Consider the following 19,937-nt stretch of genomic DNA (forward strand, 5'->3'; position numbering starts at 1 on the left):
CACATAAACTTTTTTAAATGTATAGTATGAGATAGGGATTTAGGAAATTTTTTCTATTTTGTGAAAATTTTGATAGTTAATTGTCACAATAATTATTGAATAGTTCTTCATTTCCCTAATGATCTGAACTGTCAAGTGGGCATTTAGATGAGACTCAAAGGAGGGGGAGGATTTGGATGTGGGGAGACTGACAAGACCCAGGTGATTGGGGCCAAGTGTACAGCCACAGCATGGGAAAGTGATGAGTGTTATTTAAGGAATGGTGAGTGTGGTGGTCCTGGACCCAGGAAGTACACAGTTTATAATGATCTGAAGAATCATTCAGAGAAAAACAGTAAACTAAAATTTTAGTATAGGCACAACTTGTTTTATTGCACTTCACTTTATTGAGCTTTGCAGATATTGCATGGAGGGCAAGATCCTCCATCAGCAAAAAGATTATAACTCGCTGAAGGCTCAGATGATGGTTAGCATTTTTCAGCAATAATTTTTTTTTTTTTGGTGAGGAAGATTGGCCCTAAGCTAACGTCTGCTGCCAATCTTCCTCTTTTTGCTGAGGAAGACTGGTCCTGAGCTAACAAACATGTCCATCCATCCTCTATTTTTTGTATGTGGAATGCCGCCACATCATGGCTTGATGAGTGGTGTGTCGGTCCATGCCAGGGATTCAAACCTGCGAACCCTGGGCCGCTGAAGCAGGGCACATGCACCCAACCACTACACCACTGGGCCAGTCCCAATAAATTATTCTTTAATTAAGGTATGTACATTGTTTTTTTAGACAGAATGCTATTACATATTTAATAGACTAAAGTATAAACACAACTTTTATATGCACTGGGAAGCCTAAAAATTCGTGTGACTCGCTTTATTGTGATATCGCTTTATTGTGGTGGTCTGGAACCGAATCTGCAATATCTCCAGTACATAGTTAAAAGATTTTTTTTGTTTGCTTTTTAAAAATAAAATTCACTATCCATTCAAAACAAAAACTTGCAGCAAACTTGATATAAAACGAAAGATTCTTTAATCTGATTTGAAAAAAAGTATAGCAAACATCATACTTTATGGCGAAATATTGAAAGCCTTCCCCATAAGCCCAGAAAGAAGATAAGAATGTCTGGTGTCATTACTTCTCTTCAACAGTTCAGTGAAAGTCTTAGCCAATGCAATAAGGCAAGCAAAAAGACATAAGAACTAGAAAGGAAGAAATATGTCATTATTCACAGACGACATGAATATATCAGAAAATCTAAAAGAACTATAAATTATTAGATTAGTAAGTGACTTAGCAAGATCACTAGATAAAAGAAATTTATTAGAAGCCAAAATCAATTGTGTTTTTATGACTGGCTACAAATAAATAGAAAATACAATTTTAAGAAGCAATATAACTTACAATAGAATAAAGAAGTCAAATACCTAGAAATCCAATAAAATGTATGCAAGATTTCTACAGTATCAGAAATCACTGAGCAAAATTAAAGAATACCTTACAAATTCTGAAAGGAAGGATATCCTATATTTGTGGATTGGAAACTTGATATTGTAAAGATGTAAATTCACCACAAATGAATCTATACATTCATTGCAATCCCAATCAAAACACCAATAGGTATTTTTGTGGAAACATAAACTGATTGTAAAAATAAAAAATAAAATAAAATAAAATAAAATAGTCGTGAGGTGAGTAAAGAGTTACTACAATCATTTGCAATGGAAAAGGTGAAGTTTGACTGATTTGGTATTGGAAGAAAACAATGCAATATAAATACTTCACAAACGTTTCTTCAGAATTTGCTGCTATGCACCAGGCATACTGCTGGGTGTTTTCCAAAGAGCATTCCACAGAACCTCAGTTCCTGAAATGTGCACAGAAAAAGGGGTCTGTAGTCACAAGCCTATAAGAAAAGCTCCATGCCGCAGTCTCCTCTTGGAGATTCAGATACCTAGTAGGATTTTAAAAGCTCTGAGAGGGCCGGCTCCGTGGCTTAGCGGTTAAGTGCGCGCGCTCTGATGCTGGCGGCCAGGGTTCGGATCCCGGGCGCGCCCCGAGGCACCACTTCTCCGTCCAACGCGAGAGCGAGTCCCACGTACAGCAACTAGAAGGATGTGAACCTATGACATACAACTATCTACTGGGGCTTTGGGGGGAAAAAAATGAATAAATAAAATCTTAAAAAAAAATAAAATAAAATAAAAAATAAAAGCTCTGAGAAATTCCGGAGAAGAGAAGTAAATATAAAGAGTTGTGTTTAACTCAGGATTTTCCAATCTTATCTGATCACGAAACCTCTCTTTGAGAAACAATGGCCTAGAGTGCTATTTATATACATTTGGTTCTCACCCTATCTGAAGCAGCCAAGGGTTGAACTGTTCATGTTACTGATGAACAAATGTAACTTCAGGCAAGTGAAGACTTAGGCCAGGTCATACAGTTTCTAATACAGAATCTTTGATGCAAACTCAATTTTTCTAAAAAAAAAAAATTATAATAATAATAATCCAGTGCTTTGTCCAAGTAAAACACTACTTTCATGTGAAATAGCATTTTAGAGATGGAATAAACCTTAGCGTTCTCTTGGACTGGTAACCTTATTATGCTGATGAGGCAACTGGGGCCCAGACAAATTAAGTGCCTTGCCCTAGGTCAAGAGCTTGCAGACTAGCAGGAGGAATAAAAGGATCCACGACTCAGTGACTCCCAATTAAGTGCTCTACTGCCCCATATAATTGGGAGGCAAATCTGTATCAATGGAGGGTGAGCCCAAATTAACTGCCCAGAGTGACTAGGCGCTCACAGGTGCTGAATAGAACAATTTACCTGGGAAAAGATGATACCCAAGCTATGTCAAGTTGTCATGTAATTTTGAAAGAGGATCTAGGAGCCACTTGAGGACTGGGTTATAATATGGTAAAGCACTAAATATTGTGATTTTTAAGAGTTTTATCACCTTATTTATATTATTTTCTCTCTCTCCTCCCAAAAGTGCCACATACCACTTTAAGAAATTAAAAGGAATTTGATTTTCTGATTACGGGTGATTTCACAACTCTAATGGGGCACATCCTGGAGTGTCACAGGTTCGACATCATCTCTCTGAAGTGTGTCAGCTATGAGGACTAGAAGGCAGTCGGCATAAACACCTGGCCGAACCTGTGGGGCAGGGAAGGGTATGTTGACTGCAGGTGCTGCTGTCAGAGCAGGAGGGAAAACCAACACTCCTTGATGAGGGCCCTGAGCAGGGTTGGGCTAAAGGCTCCAAGATGTGAAGAAGGGAAAAGCCTATCTTTTAAGGGCAGAGGGAAAAACAAGGAACTCTGGGAGACAGATAGAGGGACAGCCGAAAAAGATGAGGTAAGTCAAGGTGTAAACGACAGGGAAGAGGAAAATAAATGAACACAAATATTCCACTGACTTTTGACTTTAAAAGGAGCAGCAGCAGTTCTTTCTGCTGGAAACATTTTGGCTGTGGCTGGTGGCCACTGGGCAGAATGGGCAACATAGCTCTGAAGTCTGCAGAAATATTCATTTCCATCAGCGGGACAGGTTCCCTTAGGGACAAGGAAAGAGTATCCAGAAGCAAAAGGGAGAAGTACGTTTACTGTCCTCTGCTTTACCTTCTCCATGTATGTGACTCTTGGGGATCTTACATGGGGCGCAGGGCTAGAGCAGAGCATGATTTAGGGGTTCCTGGGTCCCCTGGGAAAATACCATCACCATATCAAGTTGACTGCACCCCACCCAGCTCCCAAAATGTGCAATCGGGTGTCTATTTAATATGATGTCAATTAACTTGAGAAATTCTGTTCTTTAAGCTTTACTGGTGGGCAAATAAGCCTATTCAGTGGATCACCTTCGCCTCATTTCACTCTCCATGTCTCTGTTTTAGCTCATCAGTACTATCTCATGCCTAACAAGGCAAGAGAGGGCAATCCTTTAGTTTCTCAAAAGTAATTATTACCTACGTTAAAAACAAAAGCAAAAACGTAAGGAGTTTCTAGACACTTAAAATCTCCTTAGAATTTCCGAAGTAACCATTAAGCCATTTGCACCCTCTCTAAATTTGTTGAATTAGAATTATTCTCTCCCCTACCCAGCAAAATCAGTAGAATCTTTGGTGACACAGGTATTAACGCTGCCCATCATCTAATGTGGGAGGTGGCTTGAAGGTGGCGCTGGAGAAACGGGCAGAAGCTGATGCACAGAGCAGGGCGATGTCTGAGTAAGAGTTATCCATTTACGTTTTCATTTTAAATCTTTATTGCTTTTCTCTGATTATAAAAATAAATGCTCATTGTAGTAAAATCCAGATCTTTCAGAAATATGTAATTCAGAAAGTGAAAGTAATGCATAACTCCAGCCGTAGGAGCAAATCCTTCCAGCTTTTTCCTCTAACATTTATTTAAATGTCACTAACATTTATTTAAAACAAAATAAAACTGTTGCGGTGGTTGTCTTTTAAAATGGAATCATACTATGTTTAACCCAGCAACTTGCTTTTCTTGCTTAAGTTTTTATTTGGTCTACCAAATAAGTAACAGATCCATCACATTGTTTTTAAAAGGTTGCATAGTATTCTATGGTATGAATGATTCACAGTTTAAGCAAATTTCCACTAATGGAAAGATGTTTTTACAATCATTTTACTTTGGTGAACACTCTTGCTCACATATCCTAGCACACATGTGGAAAGCATTTTTGGATAAAATCCTAGAAATGGATTTGCTGGGTCAAAAGGTGCATGTATTAACATCTTTATTAGACAATACTTAAATTTTAAGTCTTTAAAATTGGTCTGTAGTTTGAAACAGCATTGGCACAATTCTTCGTTGCAAAGTTTCTCAAAGAACAGCCACCAAGTCTAGTTTTCTCTGATTCCTTTTTCAGAAGTCATTGAGATGACAGTTTCCTGTCACAGCTGGCATGCGACCTTTTTCAGTGTTTTCAGTTTGTCAGTGCTACAAGAACTGTAAAGCATGTCAAAAATATTTGCCATTTTTGGGGAGTAAGCGTTTGGATTTTCTTTTTTTTCAGGTGACATTAGCTTCAGGTATCTTTTTGGAGTTTTGAGGATTAAGATAGATAAAATAAGACTAATCTATTACCCAATTTTTCTTCCTTCTTTCATCTCCAGGAGTGACTATAAGATGTTGGTGCTCTTGGGACAACCACCTGTGTTATCAGCTGTAAGAGGCCACGTCTGCCAATTCTCATCTACTTAGCATATGGTTACTGCTTCTAGCAGTTTTCCAGTATTTGTGACATTAAACCTAAGTCATTAGTTCTGACCATCTTAAGCAACACTTCTATTTCAAAGGGACAAAGAAGATAGAATTTCAAGAGAAAAATACTGATAATAGTACCGTCCTGACCCTCTTAGTCTAAAGTGATTTTTGCTTTCTCTAGATTCAGATTTTAAAGTGTCTGTGCTATTCATTAACTTGGCAATGAACTTCCTTTGGACTTAAAAAAAAAAGATACAAAAGTTAAACCATTTAAGTGTTTATATAAATCAAATCACTAACTATGTTCCCCCTACTAGATTCTATGCTCCATGAGACAAGGGACTTTGGTTCACTGATGTTTCTCCAGCATCTAGAATGGCACCCAGCATACAGGCGTTTCATACATATTTGTTGAATGAATGTCAAATTCTTTGAAGGTAGGAATCTTCTTATTAGTTTTGCATCCCCAAAGTAAATGCCAAGGTGCTGATTAAAATTAAGGAAAGGATCTTCATTCAGGAGCCCAACTTAAGACTTTCCTAGAAGCTAAATGTGAAATATCCCTGGCCTAAATAATTTCAAGATTCTTTCCAGCCCTAACTTACTATGAATCTACTAGTTTTCAAAGAATTAGAATCCAATATATGTTACTAAAACTGGAGTGAGAATAATTGGGTAAATCTTTGATTGAGAAGGCAGTGCACTGATTTTTCTAAGCCTTCGAATCATCATTATAAAGATCAGATTTCAGAATTAAACTACATTGACCCCAAGCTATATTCTGTAAGTCCCTTATTTGAAAAAAAAAAAAAAAATCATGGCATCAAGTTGTTAAGTGGGAATGCCTGTATAATCATAAAAATATATTTTTAATGTTGCTGTATAAGCAAGAAGGCAAAGCAAATATTTGTGTACATTTATTTTCTGGAGTATGCCAATGGTGGTATGACCTTAATGAGACAGACATCTGCCTTCAAATCCATGTCAAATGTGCAGTTATTTGGATTTAAAGCTAATAAAAATAAAAGGAGTGAAAAAGAATTAAAAAGGAAATCAGAATGAAAAAAGGATCCATCTAAATCTGGGGCATATTTTGGATAATATACAATATTTTGGGGAATAAAGGCAGAAAGAAAGAAAAAAACATACAAGAATCAATTTTAGAAAGTCACTCCAGAAAAAGGTCCATTTTATAAAACATGATTTAATTCTAGTCTTTTAGTACTTATTTATGTCAGACCACCTCTTACTGGATGTTTGGTTTCCTGTGTTCAGACTTAGAAAAATTATCTTGTGGTTAGAAAATAGCATATTCTCAAGACGCTTGACTGAAAAGACTGTTTTTTTTGGCTTACTATTTTTTACAGCAAATTTTACTTTAAAAAGAGAGTGAATTAATCAGATTTGAAATTAACTCTCACTGGTAGAACTGTAGTGGATATATTCAGTCTGCTTAAAAAAGAAAATGGAGCAGATCTTGAAAAGGATTTTATATATGAGCAGTTGACAGAAAGAATAGAGCCTGACAGAATAAAGGAGTTTTTGATCTGTTTTAAAAAAAAGAAAAATTTAAGAATACTTGGTGGGGAGTCGGGGGAAGACTTCATACAACAGAGTAACTACAGGAAGGCCGGTGCCCAAGTTAGACTAGAGAGCAAAGTCTGAAGAACATCAATAACAGAAGCACTCTTGGGGAAAACTAATATCAGGAGCACTCCTATGGATAATTTACTAAAATAAAAAGGTAAACAAGTATTCAATTTGTTGAGGCTTACAACATTAGAGCATAGTACACTTGGAATACCAGACCCTCAAGAAAAAGAAATGCTCAAAAAAATTTTTAAAGACAAATTATCAAAAAGGTTGTAAAGTAAAAATTAGAACATTCTAGCTTACTTGAGGCAGATGAAAATAGAAAATGAGGTAGGGATATGGTAAGATATTATTGCTTTCAATTAGAAATGGAAGAACTGTTAGGATCATACATTTTAAAGTGAATGGAAACTTGTCAATGGTAAAAAATGTACAAAAAAGTAAATTTCAGCATTTAAGAAATTCCAATTAAATCTGTAAAAATTTCGCGCCGGCCCTGTGGCTTAGCGGTTGAGTGCGCTCCCTCCGCTGCTGGCGGCCTGGGTTTGGATCCCGGGTGCTCACGGACACACCGCTTCTCCGGCCAAGCTGAGGCTGAGTCCAACTTACAGCAACTGGAAGGATGTACAGCTATGACATACAACTATCTACTGGGGCTTTGGGGGAAAAAAATAAATAAATAAAATTATAAAAAAAAATCTGTAAAAATTCCTAAAACAAGTGTTTTTTTTGACAACCTGCCACGCTTGTAATATTGATATTACACTTGTAATATTTATAAATCTTAGAATTAAAAAATAAAATAAATACTTCTATTTTAAAAGATGCTTTTGAAGCTATAAAAAATTATTCTCTGCCTATTTTATTTCATGGAAAAACTTATGAAATATTCAATATCTACACCAAAACAAATATGTACAAAGTTCTAAATTTCATTTTATAGGAATACCATTCATTAAAGAACAAGGTGCATGAATATCTCAGAGACAGGCGAGACGCGTTCCGAGTAGAGGCCCAGTTCAACTTGATCATTTCACGGGCGCAATAAATCATCCAACAGCCCACCTTCAATAGCGAAGGTAGTCATAAAAATAGGCCGATGGTTACTTTACTCCAGCGATAACATAATCCTCGGTCTTATTGTTGTGGAGCAGATGTCATTATGGGTGGGGCTGATGCGCAGAGCAGCTGAAACATTTTTGTACCACCCCCCGCACACTTTCAATGGGATAGACGGGGCTCCGACAAGGTAAGGGAAAAGCTCTCCACGATCAATCCCTACTAGAAATAAGGAAGTTTTGGTGTGGCCGTGGTACACGGAAAGACCACAATGAGATGTTTAAAATACCCCATGATTAAGTCCTACCCTGGAAAAGAGATCGTCCCTTTCTTCCCTCCCCTGCCGGCTCCTCCTTGGGACACTTGGCTGAGTCTTTCTTTCCCTCCTTCTCACGCTGAGGTGAGGCTGCACGCGAGCCGGGGACGCCTGTTTTTCTCTTCGCGCGGAGGGAACTCTGCGGGTAGGAAGCCCGGGTGGCAGGAAGGGAGCGGGCGGCGCTGTGGGGAAGCCGAGAAGGCTCGCCGGAGACGGGCCGCGCTGGGGTTGGGAAGGGACACGCGGGCCGCCGGGCCGGCCGAGGAGGCCGAGGTGACGAGGGAAATCTCCCGGCTTGGAGCTGGGGCCGGGCGCTTCCGGCGGGCCCAGCCGCTCTCAGCCGAGCGCGGCTCCCGTTCTAGGCTCCACCGGCGCGGGCAGGGAGTTGGTAGAGAGGGTAAACCGCGGCTCGCACTTGCCTGGGACCGGGTGACCAATAACTGGTAATAGTCTTTGCTCGGCGCCGGGCCTTGTCCTACAATTTCGAAGAGAGTCTCCGGCAGCCACGACGCCATCTTGGGACGCCACCGCCGTCGCTAAGACAACCAGGAAGGGGCGGGGCTTGGTTGGGGTCATGGGGCCAAAGCCCTAGTTTAAATCGAACCCTGCTTTTGGGCTGGCAGGCGGTTTCTAACGTGGGGTGATCGTTCCTTCTTCCAAGGGTCACAGGGAACCCTGATCCGTGAAATTTCTACCTTCAGGTTCCCGGTGACCTGAAGGGGAATTAGTTCCTGCTGCCACAGAGGGGAGGGGGTGACCCCGGCGGAGGGATACCAAGCGAAGCTCACATTCCCCTTCCTGGTCCCTCGAAGGGATCGGGAGGAGATCGCAGGCAGCTGGGGGAGTCGAGCCGGGCCGTGGGGGAGGGAAGGGCGATGTGATGGGCCGCGAATAGGCAGCAGGGCCTGTCCCGCGGACGAGCCCGTCAGCCGGGGCCGAGGGGCAAAGTAGTTCCCGGAGGGTGTTGGAACGGGCAGGGAGGGAGGCAGCGCGGGCGGAGGCGCACGCCGGGCGCGGTGCTGCGGCTCAGCTGATAATTGAAGGGACCCGAAGAGCCGCCGCCGCCGCCGCCGGGGGGGGTGGGGGGAGCGAGTGGAAGTTACTGCCGCGCCACCGAGTCCGGACCGGAGACTTTGGGGCCCAACTAGGTAATTGGGGCGCAGCTCCGAGCGGCGGGGCCAGGCCTGGGAGGAGGGGGCTGTGCTGAGGGGTTGGGGGTGTAGCGGGGGGGGGGGGAGGAGCTGGAACAGAAAGTCCCAGGAAGCCCGGTTGTGTCATCGCCGCGATTCAGCCCCCGCTCGGCCTGCTCCCGGCGGTGGCGGCGGGGCCGCGGAAGGACCGGGCCGGGGGTTGACGGGCGAGGCGCTCGAGGGAGACCGCAGCCGGAGGGACGGGGGCCGGACGGGAACGGGGGTCGCTGGGTTCCCCCCTGTGGCCCCCCGCAATGAGGAGGGCCCTTCACGGAACCGGGGTAAGGCGTGCGGGTCTTGGGGAGCCCGGCGGGGGTCGGGGGGGCCGGAAGTGGGCTCTGGAGCTTGGAGGGCGTCTAGGAAGAGAGAAAGTGGGGGGCCGGAAGTGCAGGTGGGGGTTGTGAAGACGGCAAGGGTTCCCCGGAAATGGGATGGGGGGCCCGGAAACCGGGAGAGAGGAGGCTCCAGGGCCGGGGACGGCCCGGAAATGGAAACTAGGGAGCAGCTCGAGTGACAACAGTTGTGGGAAGCGAGGGTCAGAGGAGGGAGAGGCCGGAGTGACTTTAGACCGCAGTAAGGGGTTTCCTGCCAAGGGGGCGGTTGAGGGCGGGCGAGGCCGGAGCAGGGGTCTGCGCCGGGCAGTGTTTGGGCCGTGGGAAGTTGAGGCTGAGGGAGGATGACAACGAGATGGGCATGCGGGGGGGGCATGAAAGCGGCCGAGAAACTTGGCTGAGAGGAGCAGAGCATCCTTCTAAATAGATCAGAATGGAAACTGGGGGGGAAGGGGTCTAGGACTTGGGAGAGGGAAGTGGACCAATTGTCACTCCCATCGTATTAGCATTCAAAGCGAGTCAGGCGATTGATTTATTTATATGTGGATTACATAAAACATTATAACGTGTGTCCATTCAGTTCACCCTCTCTCCTCCATCCTTCTCCAGAGTGAGTGGCTTTCTAGTTCAGAAACAAGTTGGGGGAGTTCTAATAACCAAGTAAAATCCCACATCCTGCCCTCCTCCTCGTTCTTCCACAGAATAAGAGAAATCCTGCATTTGCTAGAGGGAAAAATTAATAAAAATTCAAAACCACCTGCATATCGGGGGGCAAATAACTTACCCATTTGAACTCCTGCCGGGGGACGGGAGGGAATTGATTACCCTTGTGTGGTGAGGAGAGAACGGAAGGGGCAGTTCCTGCACCCTTAAGAAAGATTTGTTTGTTTTTGATAATACCGGTTTACCTCGTCTGGGGCAGGTTTAGCTTAAGGATCGGGTCTGGCAGGGGGTATAGTTGAGTTGCTTCGTTAGTGAATTGGGGGAGGGAATGTGTCAGTGTGTAAACGTTCGTGGGGGAGTGGGGGTGGGGGGTTCGTTTGATAGCGCAGTGAATCTGTTCCCAGTGGACGTGTAACTGCTCCCCTGCTGTCTCCCTTCCTAGTCGGCCTTCCCCGGTCTTGCCCGGGCTGCCAAATCACCCGATCCCCAGGCTTGACTATGTTCTGTAGGCCCTTTAGTGGTATGTTTAACTTTCTATTCCTCTCCAGTCTCCGTAGATATTTTTGGCATTTCATTTTTTAAAGACCTGGCAAGTCGAGGCTCAGAATCTCCTCTCTAAAAACAAAACAAAACAAATACGGGGTGGAAAGTTGAAAGAGCTATTGAGTGGGGTGAAAAACCGACGCTCCGAACAAAGGTCCTAGTTGTTGGAGAAAAAGGCAAGAGGCCTATATATGAGGCCTGTGTGTGTCGCATTTACACCCAGGGGGAGGGAAGCAGTTAGGGTTGAGGAGTAGAATTAGCAGAGGTTTAGAGACAGTAAATTACAGAGGGTTTTTTTGAGGCTTATTTTCATATTTACAGCATGCAAAGAGATGAATATTAAGTGGGAATTTGAGAGTAAACACAATTTCTAATTCTTTCTTTTGAAACTCCTTGCTCCAGGTTCAGTCCCAGAAACATTGAATTAGTGTGGCTTTTATATCATCTCTGTGAGCTTGGGGAGTTTTTATTTCATTTATTTTAGGCTTAAAGAGAGCACATTAACATGGTTGGGGTTTGTGGGCTTTGTCCACATCTGCCTTTCTATGAATGTGCCAATATCCATAAGAATTGAAGAACTGTAATTAAGATTATCATTGTTTCCATTTGCTCCCCAGTTTTTCAGGAGTTTGGTATTTAAGTCTGCTCAGCTGACATTTACTATTTAGTTTGTGTCTATGGACAGGCTTTTTGTTTTAGTTTTTCCTTTACTTTCTCAAAGTTTTAGAACACTGGCAGTAAGAGTTTCAGAAGGTACTAAACTAAAATAATTATATTTTAAAAAATAAAGGGCCTGCTAGGGCAGGGTAAAATCAATGCTTTCACCAGCAAAGTAAATTCAGAGTAATGTTGACTTTTCCTTTCTAACTTTCAAGATTACTGGATTTACCTTACCTGGATAGGTTTTATGATCCTGTTGTAAGGACATCATCATCTAGCAAAGAGATGCGCACTGGCCTGGGAATTCACACACTGTCAGTTAGTAGCTGTGTGACCTTGAGCTATTCACTTAACCTATCTGGTCTCCAGTTATTTTTATCTGTAAAATGGGGTGGGTAATCCCTATTTTACCTCACCGTGGTTGTGAGACCCAGTGGCTGTCATGGCTATGAAGAACTACAAACTGCTAAATAAGTGTAAGATATTATCATTAGTTTTAGAAAATTATGTTAGCTATTTTGAAGTCATTGAAAAAAGATACAGCTTCTCAGCGGTGGTGGTGATGGGGGGTGGGCGTTGATGTAAGGTAGGTTGAAGATATGAAGTTATAGTAGTTTATAATGTGAAATGGCTGCTAAGTTGGTAGTGGAACTTGGCCCAGTTTTTATCTGTTAAAATAAAATTGTTTTTTGCATTAGCATGCTAGATGCTTTTTCACTATACATCCTACTGAATAAATTTGTTAGTCCTGTTTAGAGAAACCTCAGACAAATTTCTTGGTGCTTTTGTTATTGACAAAATTTGTTCCTGTTCTGGTGTGAAATTGATTTTCTAGTATCAGAGACTACAGTTAAGGAACCACATTTCTGAATCTTGATCTGTTTATAGAATCTAGGGAGTTTTTTGTTTTTAATTCTTTCAAGTGGATGGGTGGGGATCTTTTTGAGCAAATGTGATACCAATTGCCCCTTTATTTTTCCCTGTTTGCAGAAGTAATTTGAAGGACTCGGGTTGAAAAAGCAACCTGCTTGTTGCTTTTCATCTTCGCTCAAGTTCTTTCTCCTGCCAGCCTGACCTGGACTTTTTCCTCATTTAAGGTTCACTTCAACTCACCCCTTCCTATCACTTCCTCAAAAACTTCTACCCTATGATCTTTTCTATTTCTTGATTATCTTTATATGCTTCATTTTGGGGTTTTAGTACTAAATTTGTTGACATGTGTTGCTTTTGTTTCCTCAGCTGGATTATAGGCTTCCTGAGGGCAAGGATTTTCTAATATCAGTGTGTTTTGCATGAAGGCGCACTCCTAAACTCGATTGAAAATAATACCTGTTTTCCTTCCCGCTCCAAACCAGTAATGTTAGCCTGGGCTTGCTCAATGTATAAACCAGTCTTCCTGCTTGGAAAGGTTCTTAGCCCCAGCAGATTGTTCAGGATGCTGTTTGGTTTAGTGATCACTGCCTCTTCACAGCTCCCTGGCTAATGTGCCATCCGAGTGCCTGGATAGGGTGCTGGATGCAAGAGTGAGAATTCAGTGGATATTATTCTATAAGTATAATTTGTAGATAAGTATAATTGATGCTTGTAGTTCTTAACATGTAATGTTAGCTTTACATTTGTGTATTTTCTTTTAGTGCCTGGGTATAGTTCCAACAGCTATGTTGCAAATTTCTTGAAGGCAGAAACCCCTAGCACTTGTTCTTTACGTCTTCTACCTGGTCTGCTAGGTTACTCTGTACGTAGTGGGTGTTTGCTGTTATTTGTGGTAAGTAGGTAAATATATTGATGCTGTCCAGTCTCTTGATTTTTAAGTAAAATTGAGTTTGGCTAATGTCCTGGATTTTTAAAAATGCAGTTCTCTAATTAAATCTAATATCCTAACTTACTGCGAAGTTGGCAAAAGAAGTTGTTTCCTAGACTGAAATAAGTCTGTTCAATAGTTTTTCTCTGAGGCCTTTTAGATTTTGGTTGTGATTCTTGTAGTTTCATTTTATTGGATCGTCCAGAAGAAAAAGGAACTTGTCCGTTATTCAGACTTACCTGTTTTGTCTTTAGTTTGCAGAAGCTGTTGGTAATAGTTTTGTGGTTGTGCTTGATTTAAAAAGTCTTTGTAGTGGCATAGAATTGAAAAAGCTGCCTGCTACTCTGTGCTCTTTCATAAGTGAACATTGCTGTTCAAGCGAGTATCTGATTTGAAGGTAAAGGACTTGAGTTCTAGTCCTGATTCCCTTTTCTGTCTTGCCAGTTTCTTTTCTGTCTATCCAGTCCTGATGCCTTTTCTTTCTTTGTGACCTTGGGCAAATGATTTAACCTTTCAAGTGAGTTTCAAGTGCCTAATCTGAAAAATGTGGTTAGTGCCACCTAACCTAGAGTTAATTGTCTTTTGTATGCTAGACACTGTATTTAGGAGAATAGGCTACAAAGATGGGCTGGAACACAGGGTCCTTCCTCCGTTGGTTCATTGCAGTATTGACCATTGCCTCATTTGTTAACACCCTCCTACCTAGAACATACTTCTAATATATATGTAGGTATCCTACTTGAAAATATTCGAGTATACAATGGTATTCCTTAGTCAATTATGAATTCCTTGACGTCAGTCTTCCCCCTTTTTATCCTTGGTATTTAACACAATGCTTGGCCCATCATAGGGATTCTTTAAATGTTAATTGAAGGAATAAGTCTTATAAGAATAAAATACTGTAAGTGAAAATATTTTGTAATGGGTCTTAATGTCCTATTTTATTTGTTTTAATAAACATTTGGGTCATTGTTAATGCTAAAATGATTTGGGGAGTTTTTTTAATCTGTTGGTATATATTTTAGAGACTGCAAGTTACTTTAAATCGTGCATATTAAAAAAATTAGGGCAAGCCATTTCTTATTCTTTAATCGTCCATTATTTGCATATAGTAGTTGATCATTTAAATGGTACATTGAGGACCTAAGTATGTTTTGCTACAATGTGCATATATGTTTAGTACAGAATTGAGTTTGATACATCATTTTAGTTTTTTCTGTTTCTTTTTAGAAAGGATGTGTTTATTTCTGTAAATATAGTATTATTACCCACATATGGATTTTGAAGGCTATTTATAAGCTGAACTGTCTTATCAACAAGCCTTCAAGACCTGAAGTTAGAGCATTTCGATGTGTATTTTAATCAACTTGTTGGCTGTCATAACCAATGAGTTCTACCCTGACTTCAGAACTCCTACTCATTCTACCTGTGGGCAGCATTCTGAAGAAATAAATGTGGCTTGCACTGTCTTTTTTTTTTTTTTTTTTTTTTTAAAGATTTTATTTATTCATTTTTTTTCCCCCCAAAGCCCCAGTAGATAGCTGCATGTCATAGGTTCACATCCCTCTAGTTGCTGTACGTGGGACTCGGCCTCGCGTTGGACGGAGAAGTGGTGCCTTGGGGCGTGCCCGGGATCCGAACCCGGGCCGCCAGCATCAGAGCGCGCACACTTAACCGCCAAGCTACGGAGCCGGCCCTGCACTGTCTTCTTAATGTCAGATTAATTCAGTTTGAAGTCCTTATACTGGTAAACACGTGTGATGCCCTGGAAATCCAAAGTGAGTTTTTGCAGGTGGCGCATCTGAAATTCACTGTTGAGTTGTAATTTAAGCTGCTTTGTGTCCTTAGAGAGCAGGTTCATGGAGATCATATGGAGGCCCCCCACCCCCCTGCTCTTTTTAAATTCTCCAAAACCAGGTGCTTGTAGTTGCTCTGTAAATAGCAAATATATGAAAATGCTCTAACTTCTGCTATGGCCCCAGTATTTTGTAATCCTGCTTTGCACCCGTGGCTGCATGTAATCAGATTAAGCTGCTTGTTCCTCTCTGAACACGCCCAGGAACTTGCAGCATTCTTGTCCTGGCTTTGATTGTTTTGTCTACCTGGGTTGATACCCCTCCTTCATTTTACTTCATCTTACATCTCTTGTAGCTACATATACACTTAACTCTTCCAGTAGCTCCTGTGAGATTTCGACTCTTCCTTCTCTTCTCCCCTTCTCCTTTCTTTGGCAACATTTTGTTTCAGTTTTGGCTTTCACAGTCTGTCTTAATTAGTTGTTTACATCTTCTTTACTAGATCTTTGGCTTCTTGGGGTAGAGGTCTCATTCTTCTATCCCTACAGTGGCTGGCACACGGCTCCTGACATAACGCATTGTACATGGTAGCTGACAGTGGTAGAGTTCCTTTTGGTGACACATTAAGAAACTATATTGTGAAATAATATTAGCATCATTTGCCATAGTTTACTGTCAACTTGCTTATTTTAGTTTTTCAGGGTTTGGTAGCTGAGTGTAGGATCCTAGAATATAGATTTTTCAGAATTAGGCTCATTAAAATCAGCTACTTAAGGGATTGTGAAGGCACTAGACTATTTTAGTAACTTGGTTACCCCAGGTTTAGCATTTGGGGATTACGTATATTAGTAGATGAAAGTTTACATATCAGTACGTATTTATCAAGTGCTTACTGTGCACCAGGATTGCGCTGGGAGAAATGCGGAAGGAACTTAAGATGTAGTTCTTGTCCTCTGAGTACTGTTATGTTTCATTTGGTTGATAATCACTTATCTTGTCAAACTTACTTGGTAACTATATGTAGTATAGTATTTAGCATAGAGAAGTATTCTGTAGATATTCTAAATGTAGGTTTCTGCATTTAGAAAACCTGATATGAGAATCTAAATTAAGAAACATAAATTAGGGCATGATTTTTGGCTTTACTGAATAAATTGTTGGAAGCACCTTCATTATACAAATATTTTATCAGCAACTAATGCTTGTGCATTTCTGGTTCCCTACAAGGTCTTCCCTCTTGGAGAATGTTGAGGAGAAAGAAGAGATTTATTAAATGAGAGCTCTAATCTTGAAGTGTACTCTATTGCAGATGAGTTCAAACTATGACAGTAGAACACAACATATAACATTGTGCATATTTGTTTTTTTTTTTTTTTTTTTTTTTAAAGATTTTATTTATTTATTTTTCCCCCAAAGCCCCAGTACATAGTTGTCTGTCATAGCTGCACATTCTTCTAGTTGCTGTATGTGGGACACGGCCTCAGCATGGCTGGAGGAGTGGTGCCTCGGTGCGCACCCGGGATCCGAACCCGGGCCGCCAGCAGCGGAGCGCACGCACTTAACCACTAAGCCACGGGGCCGGCCCTGCATATTTGTTATTAATTACGAAGGTGAGTTTTATACAGTGGATACTCAGAAGTTGAGAGAGAGATTCAGTCCTGGGTTGAAGTTACTGAGGAAGACTTCATGGGGAGAGGAGGGGCTGGAGCTGGCCCTCATTGTTTGGATAGCTATGGAAGAATGGCGAGCTTAAAGGTGAAATTGTGGTGAGGTAAACTGGCCCTCTGGAGTAGAGGGTACACATTTATGAAATAACAGGAAATGTGGGCTGAGATTATTGAGGTTCTTAAATGGGAGAATAAGAAATTAGATTTAAGAAATGGACATTTTGAATTTATTATTGATCCCTGAGTAGGCAGTGACAACATGAAAAAAGTGTACAAAAATATTTAATTTGTCAATGAACTGAAAAGAAAAATGGAAATACTTTTAGATCTTGTTTATCTTTTTATGGAATTGTTTCCCTTTCCAGGACTGCATATAAGGGTTTTTGTGCTAAGTTTTGGGGCTATAGAAGCAGTGAGGTAAAACTTCTTTTTCAGTTTCCCTACCTAATAATTAAAATAGTTTTGTTCAGTGAACAGGAGCTGGTTAAGTGTCTAAATGACTCCCACTGCTCCCCTGTTCAGTCACAGAATTCTTCCTTTAGTGGAAGCTGGCAGTCATTTTGGCTTAATACATTCAACTATTGTTTATTTAGAGATTTTTTTAATTCAGAGTACTGTTTGAGAATTAATACATGATTTTTTGTGAGTTATTCACTCAGTAATTTGTCAGTCTTATTTATAGGAGAAACTTTTGCCTAGCGTCTAATACAGTAAAAAAATGATGTTTAAAACAAAAGCAGGTTATGGTTTAAGTATTACATACTTTTAAAAAGTGCAAATTAATATTACCCAGTTTAATCAAGTTAAATATTTTAATAAAATATTTGCCTAGCACTCTGGTTGATGTGGTAGACTGTTATCCCTTTTACTTTCGTAAAAGTACATACAACAAGATATCAAAAATGGGAAATGAGGTTAGATGGTGGCTGAAGGGAAAGTAAAGTTGAAGAGGATAATAATTTATTCAGGGATCTGGTAGCAGTAATATTGAGCTTTGTTTAGCTGCTTTTGTTTCTAGCATATTGTAGACTGCTAACTGCATTTTGAGTTAGTTTGATTCTTATGTGGAGATAGCAGAGATGCTGGCTGTTAGTGCAGGTGTATGACTTAAAATAGTACCTGTTAAGGCTGTATTGTCCAAAATTTGTGGGGTTTTGTGGACTTTAGAATAAAAACATTTGTGAAGTCTGTGTATTTTACTGCTGCGGCAGGCAAGAGTGCTTATTTTTCTGCAAGACAGTCATGCAGCTTCCTATTTTTTTCCTCTATGCGGTGTATATTTCCATTTCTTCGCCCACCTAGTCTCAAGAGGAAATTAGACCTGATCTCTATCCCTCCATCCCAGATCTAAAAGCATTTGTGCCCTTTTCCCAGTAGATGGCATTTTTGAGAAGATTCAGTGGCTAACTTGGTGATCAGATCTGTTGGCTAGTTATTTCTCAACTGTCATTAGGAACTTTGGTGTTGATTTTCACATTTTGACTTCAAAATACTTGTCTCAGAAAACTAGACTGTTAATTGCAGAGTTCATCTCCTTTTTTACTCTGCTCTTTGCCCTGCCTTTTGAAAAGTTTTGCCCTCCCAGTTGCTGCTATGAGGTAAGACTTGGGGAATTTCAGCCCTTGGTGAGGCACTCACTGTAAGACAATCTGCTTCTGCCTCTTCTGACCATCTAGTATTACTTTTCAGCTGCCTGTATATTAGGCCATGCCATTTTTTTCCAGGTGTCTTCTCATTACACAAACTAAGTACTACTGAGAGGAATTAGTGAGGAGATACTAGAGCCGTCATTTGGGATCTTTGTGGTAGCACCTGTTTTAAATGATACTCAGTTTCTCCCTGAGTTGGCTAAGGAATCAGTAAACTTAATGTTTGCTGGAATAGCAGCATTTCTTTCTCTTCTGTTGGATGGACCTTCTGCTTCACTCGTGTTTACTTATATTCAGCGTATTAACGCTTTGTTTCTTGTTACGAAAAAAGAAAATAAAGATGATTCGTAATTGCACAATTAACTCTGGAGAGTTTACTATATGTAGAAAAACTTAGAACTTGTTCAGGATGCCTGCTGCGTTTGTTTCAATTTTTAATGTGACAGTAAAGGATTTGAGAAGTTTCCGTATTACTTAAGAGAGTTGTAAAGTTAGGAATGGCTTAACCTATAGTTCTTTTAAGGAATGTAAAATCAAGGACTTAATAAAACAATGGTTCTAAAAATTTCTGAGATTACTTCTGTTTTAGGGGCTAGTAGTAGAATCATGGTACAAGGGAAGAAATTATCTTGGTTTCAGCAGCTGCTGCATTTCTCTCTGAGGTCTTGCTTGAATTGCATTAGCTATTCTCTCAAACCTAGAAAAACAATCATCGCAGACATCTCTGCTCTCAGTGAAGTTAGTCTGAAGTTAGCAGTGGAGATGGAATTAGTATATATAAATAGTAAGCAAATGGTATGTATTATTATAAATATTTTTGAAAACTTCTTATTTCAAGTCCTAGGTCAAGATTTGAGATTATGGAGATATATAAGATGTGGTCCTTGGCCTTCAGTTTAAAGTCTCATTGGGGGATGGTAAACTTTGGGACAAAATTAACCATTAAAAAAAAACAACTCTTAAACTGGATTCCAAAACATTACTCAGATGCCTCATCAGGTGACTAGCTGTTTGGAATAGAGAAAATGGTAAAAATATTACCAAGATATTTCTCAGAATAGTTGTATTATCTGCATCCATGTGTACTTGCCCATACTGAATTCCAAATTCAAATCCTTGTTACTTTTCTGATGTGGCTTTCACTGTAAATATGTATGATGTAGTCTAATAGTGATCTAGATCAATCCAGTGGGTGTGGGAGATTAATGAGATAAGAATAATAAGAAAAGGCTTCATGAATAATAGTAATAGCAGCAGCAACTAACCTTTGCTGACACCTTCCCTTTTCTCCGTGGTACTGAGTCTCCAGGGGGCGGGGGTGAGGTGGAGGTGGATAGCTGAGTGGGTAAACTGAAGAGAGTTGGACATTCTAGACAAAGGAGTGTAATGAGGGTGGATGAGAGTCTCTGTCTGAAGAGGATATAATTTTTCACTAGCAG

At 40.7% G+C, this 19,937-nt stretch overlaps 2 protein-coding genes across 18 annotated transcripts in view; one reads left to right on the forward strand and one right to left on the reverse strand.

The window, feature by feature from the left end:
• FBXO36 (F-box protein 36) overlaps nt 1-8,755 on the reverse strand; it is an 88,189-nt gene extending 79,434 nt beyond the window's left edge. The window contains exon 1 of the mRNA XM_004427660.3: nt 8,617-8,755. Coding sequence (XP_004427717.1) covers nt 8,617-8,712 — 96 coding nt within the window. The 5' untranslated portion in view covers nt 8,713-8,755. The remainder of the gene's footprint in view (nt 1-8,616) is intronic.
• The window catches only part of TRIP12 (thyroid hormone receptor interactor 12), a 154,090-nt gene continuing 142,205 nt past the window's right edge, over nt 8,053-19,937 (forward strand). For 7 of the 17 annotated variants that reach the window (XM_014785370.2, XM_004427656.3, XM_014785375.2 and 4 more), the window contains exon 1: nt 9,080-9,345. The gene's annotated coding sequence lies outside the window, so the exon portion shown is untranslated. Of the gene's footprint in view, nt 8,072-8,299; nt 8,343-9,077; nt 9,346-9,562; nt 9,669-19,937 lie in introns of those variants that run through there. The other 10 variants (XM_014785367.2, XM_014785373.2, XM_087424729.1 and 7 more) reach the window with 5 other exon arrangements.

This window comes from Ceratotherium simum, chromosome 37 (assembly GCF_057802395.1).
Source record: "Ceratotherium simum simum isolate JZ-2026a chromosome 37, ASM5780239v1, whole genome shotgun sequence".
Taxonomy (NCBI): domain Eukaryota; kingdom Metazoa; phylum Chordata; class Mammalia; order Perissodactyla; family Rhinocerotidae; genus Ceratotherium; species Ceratotherium simum.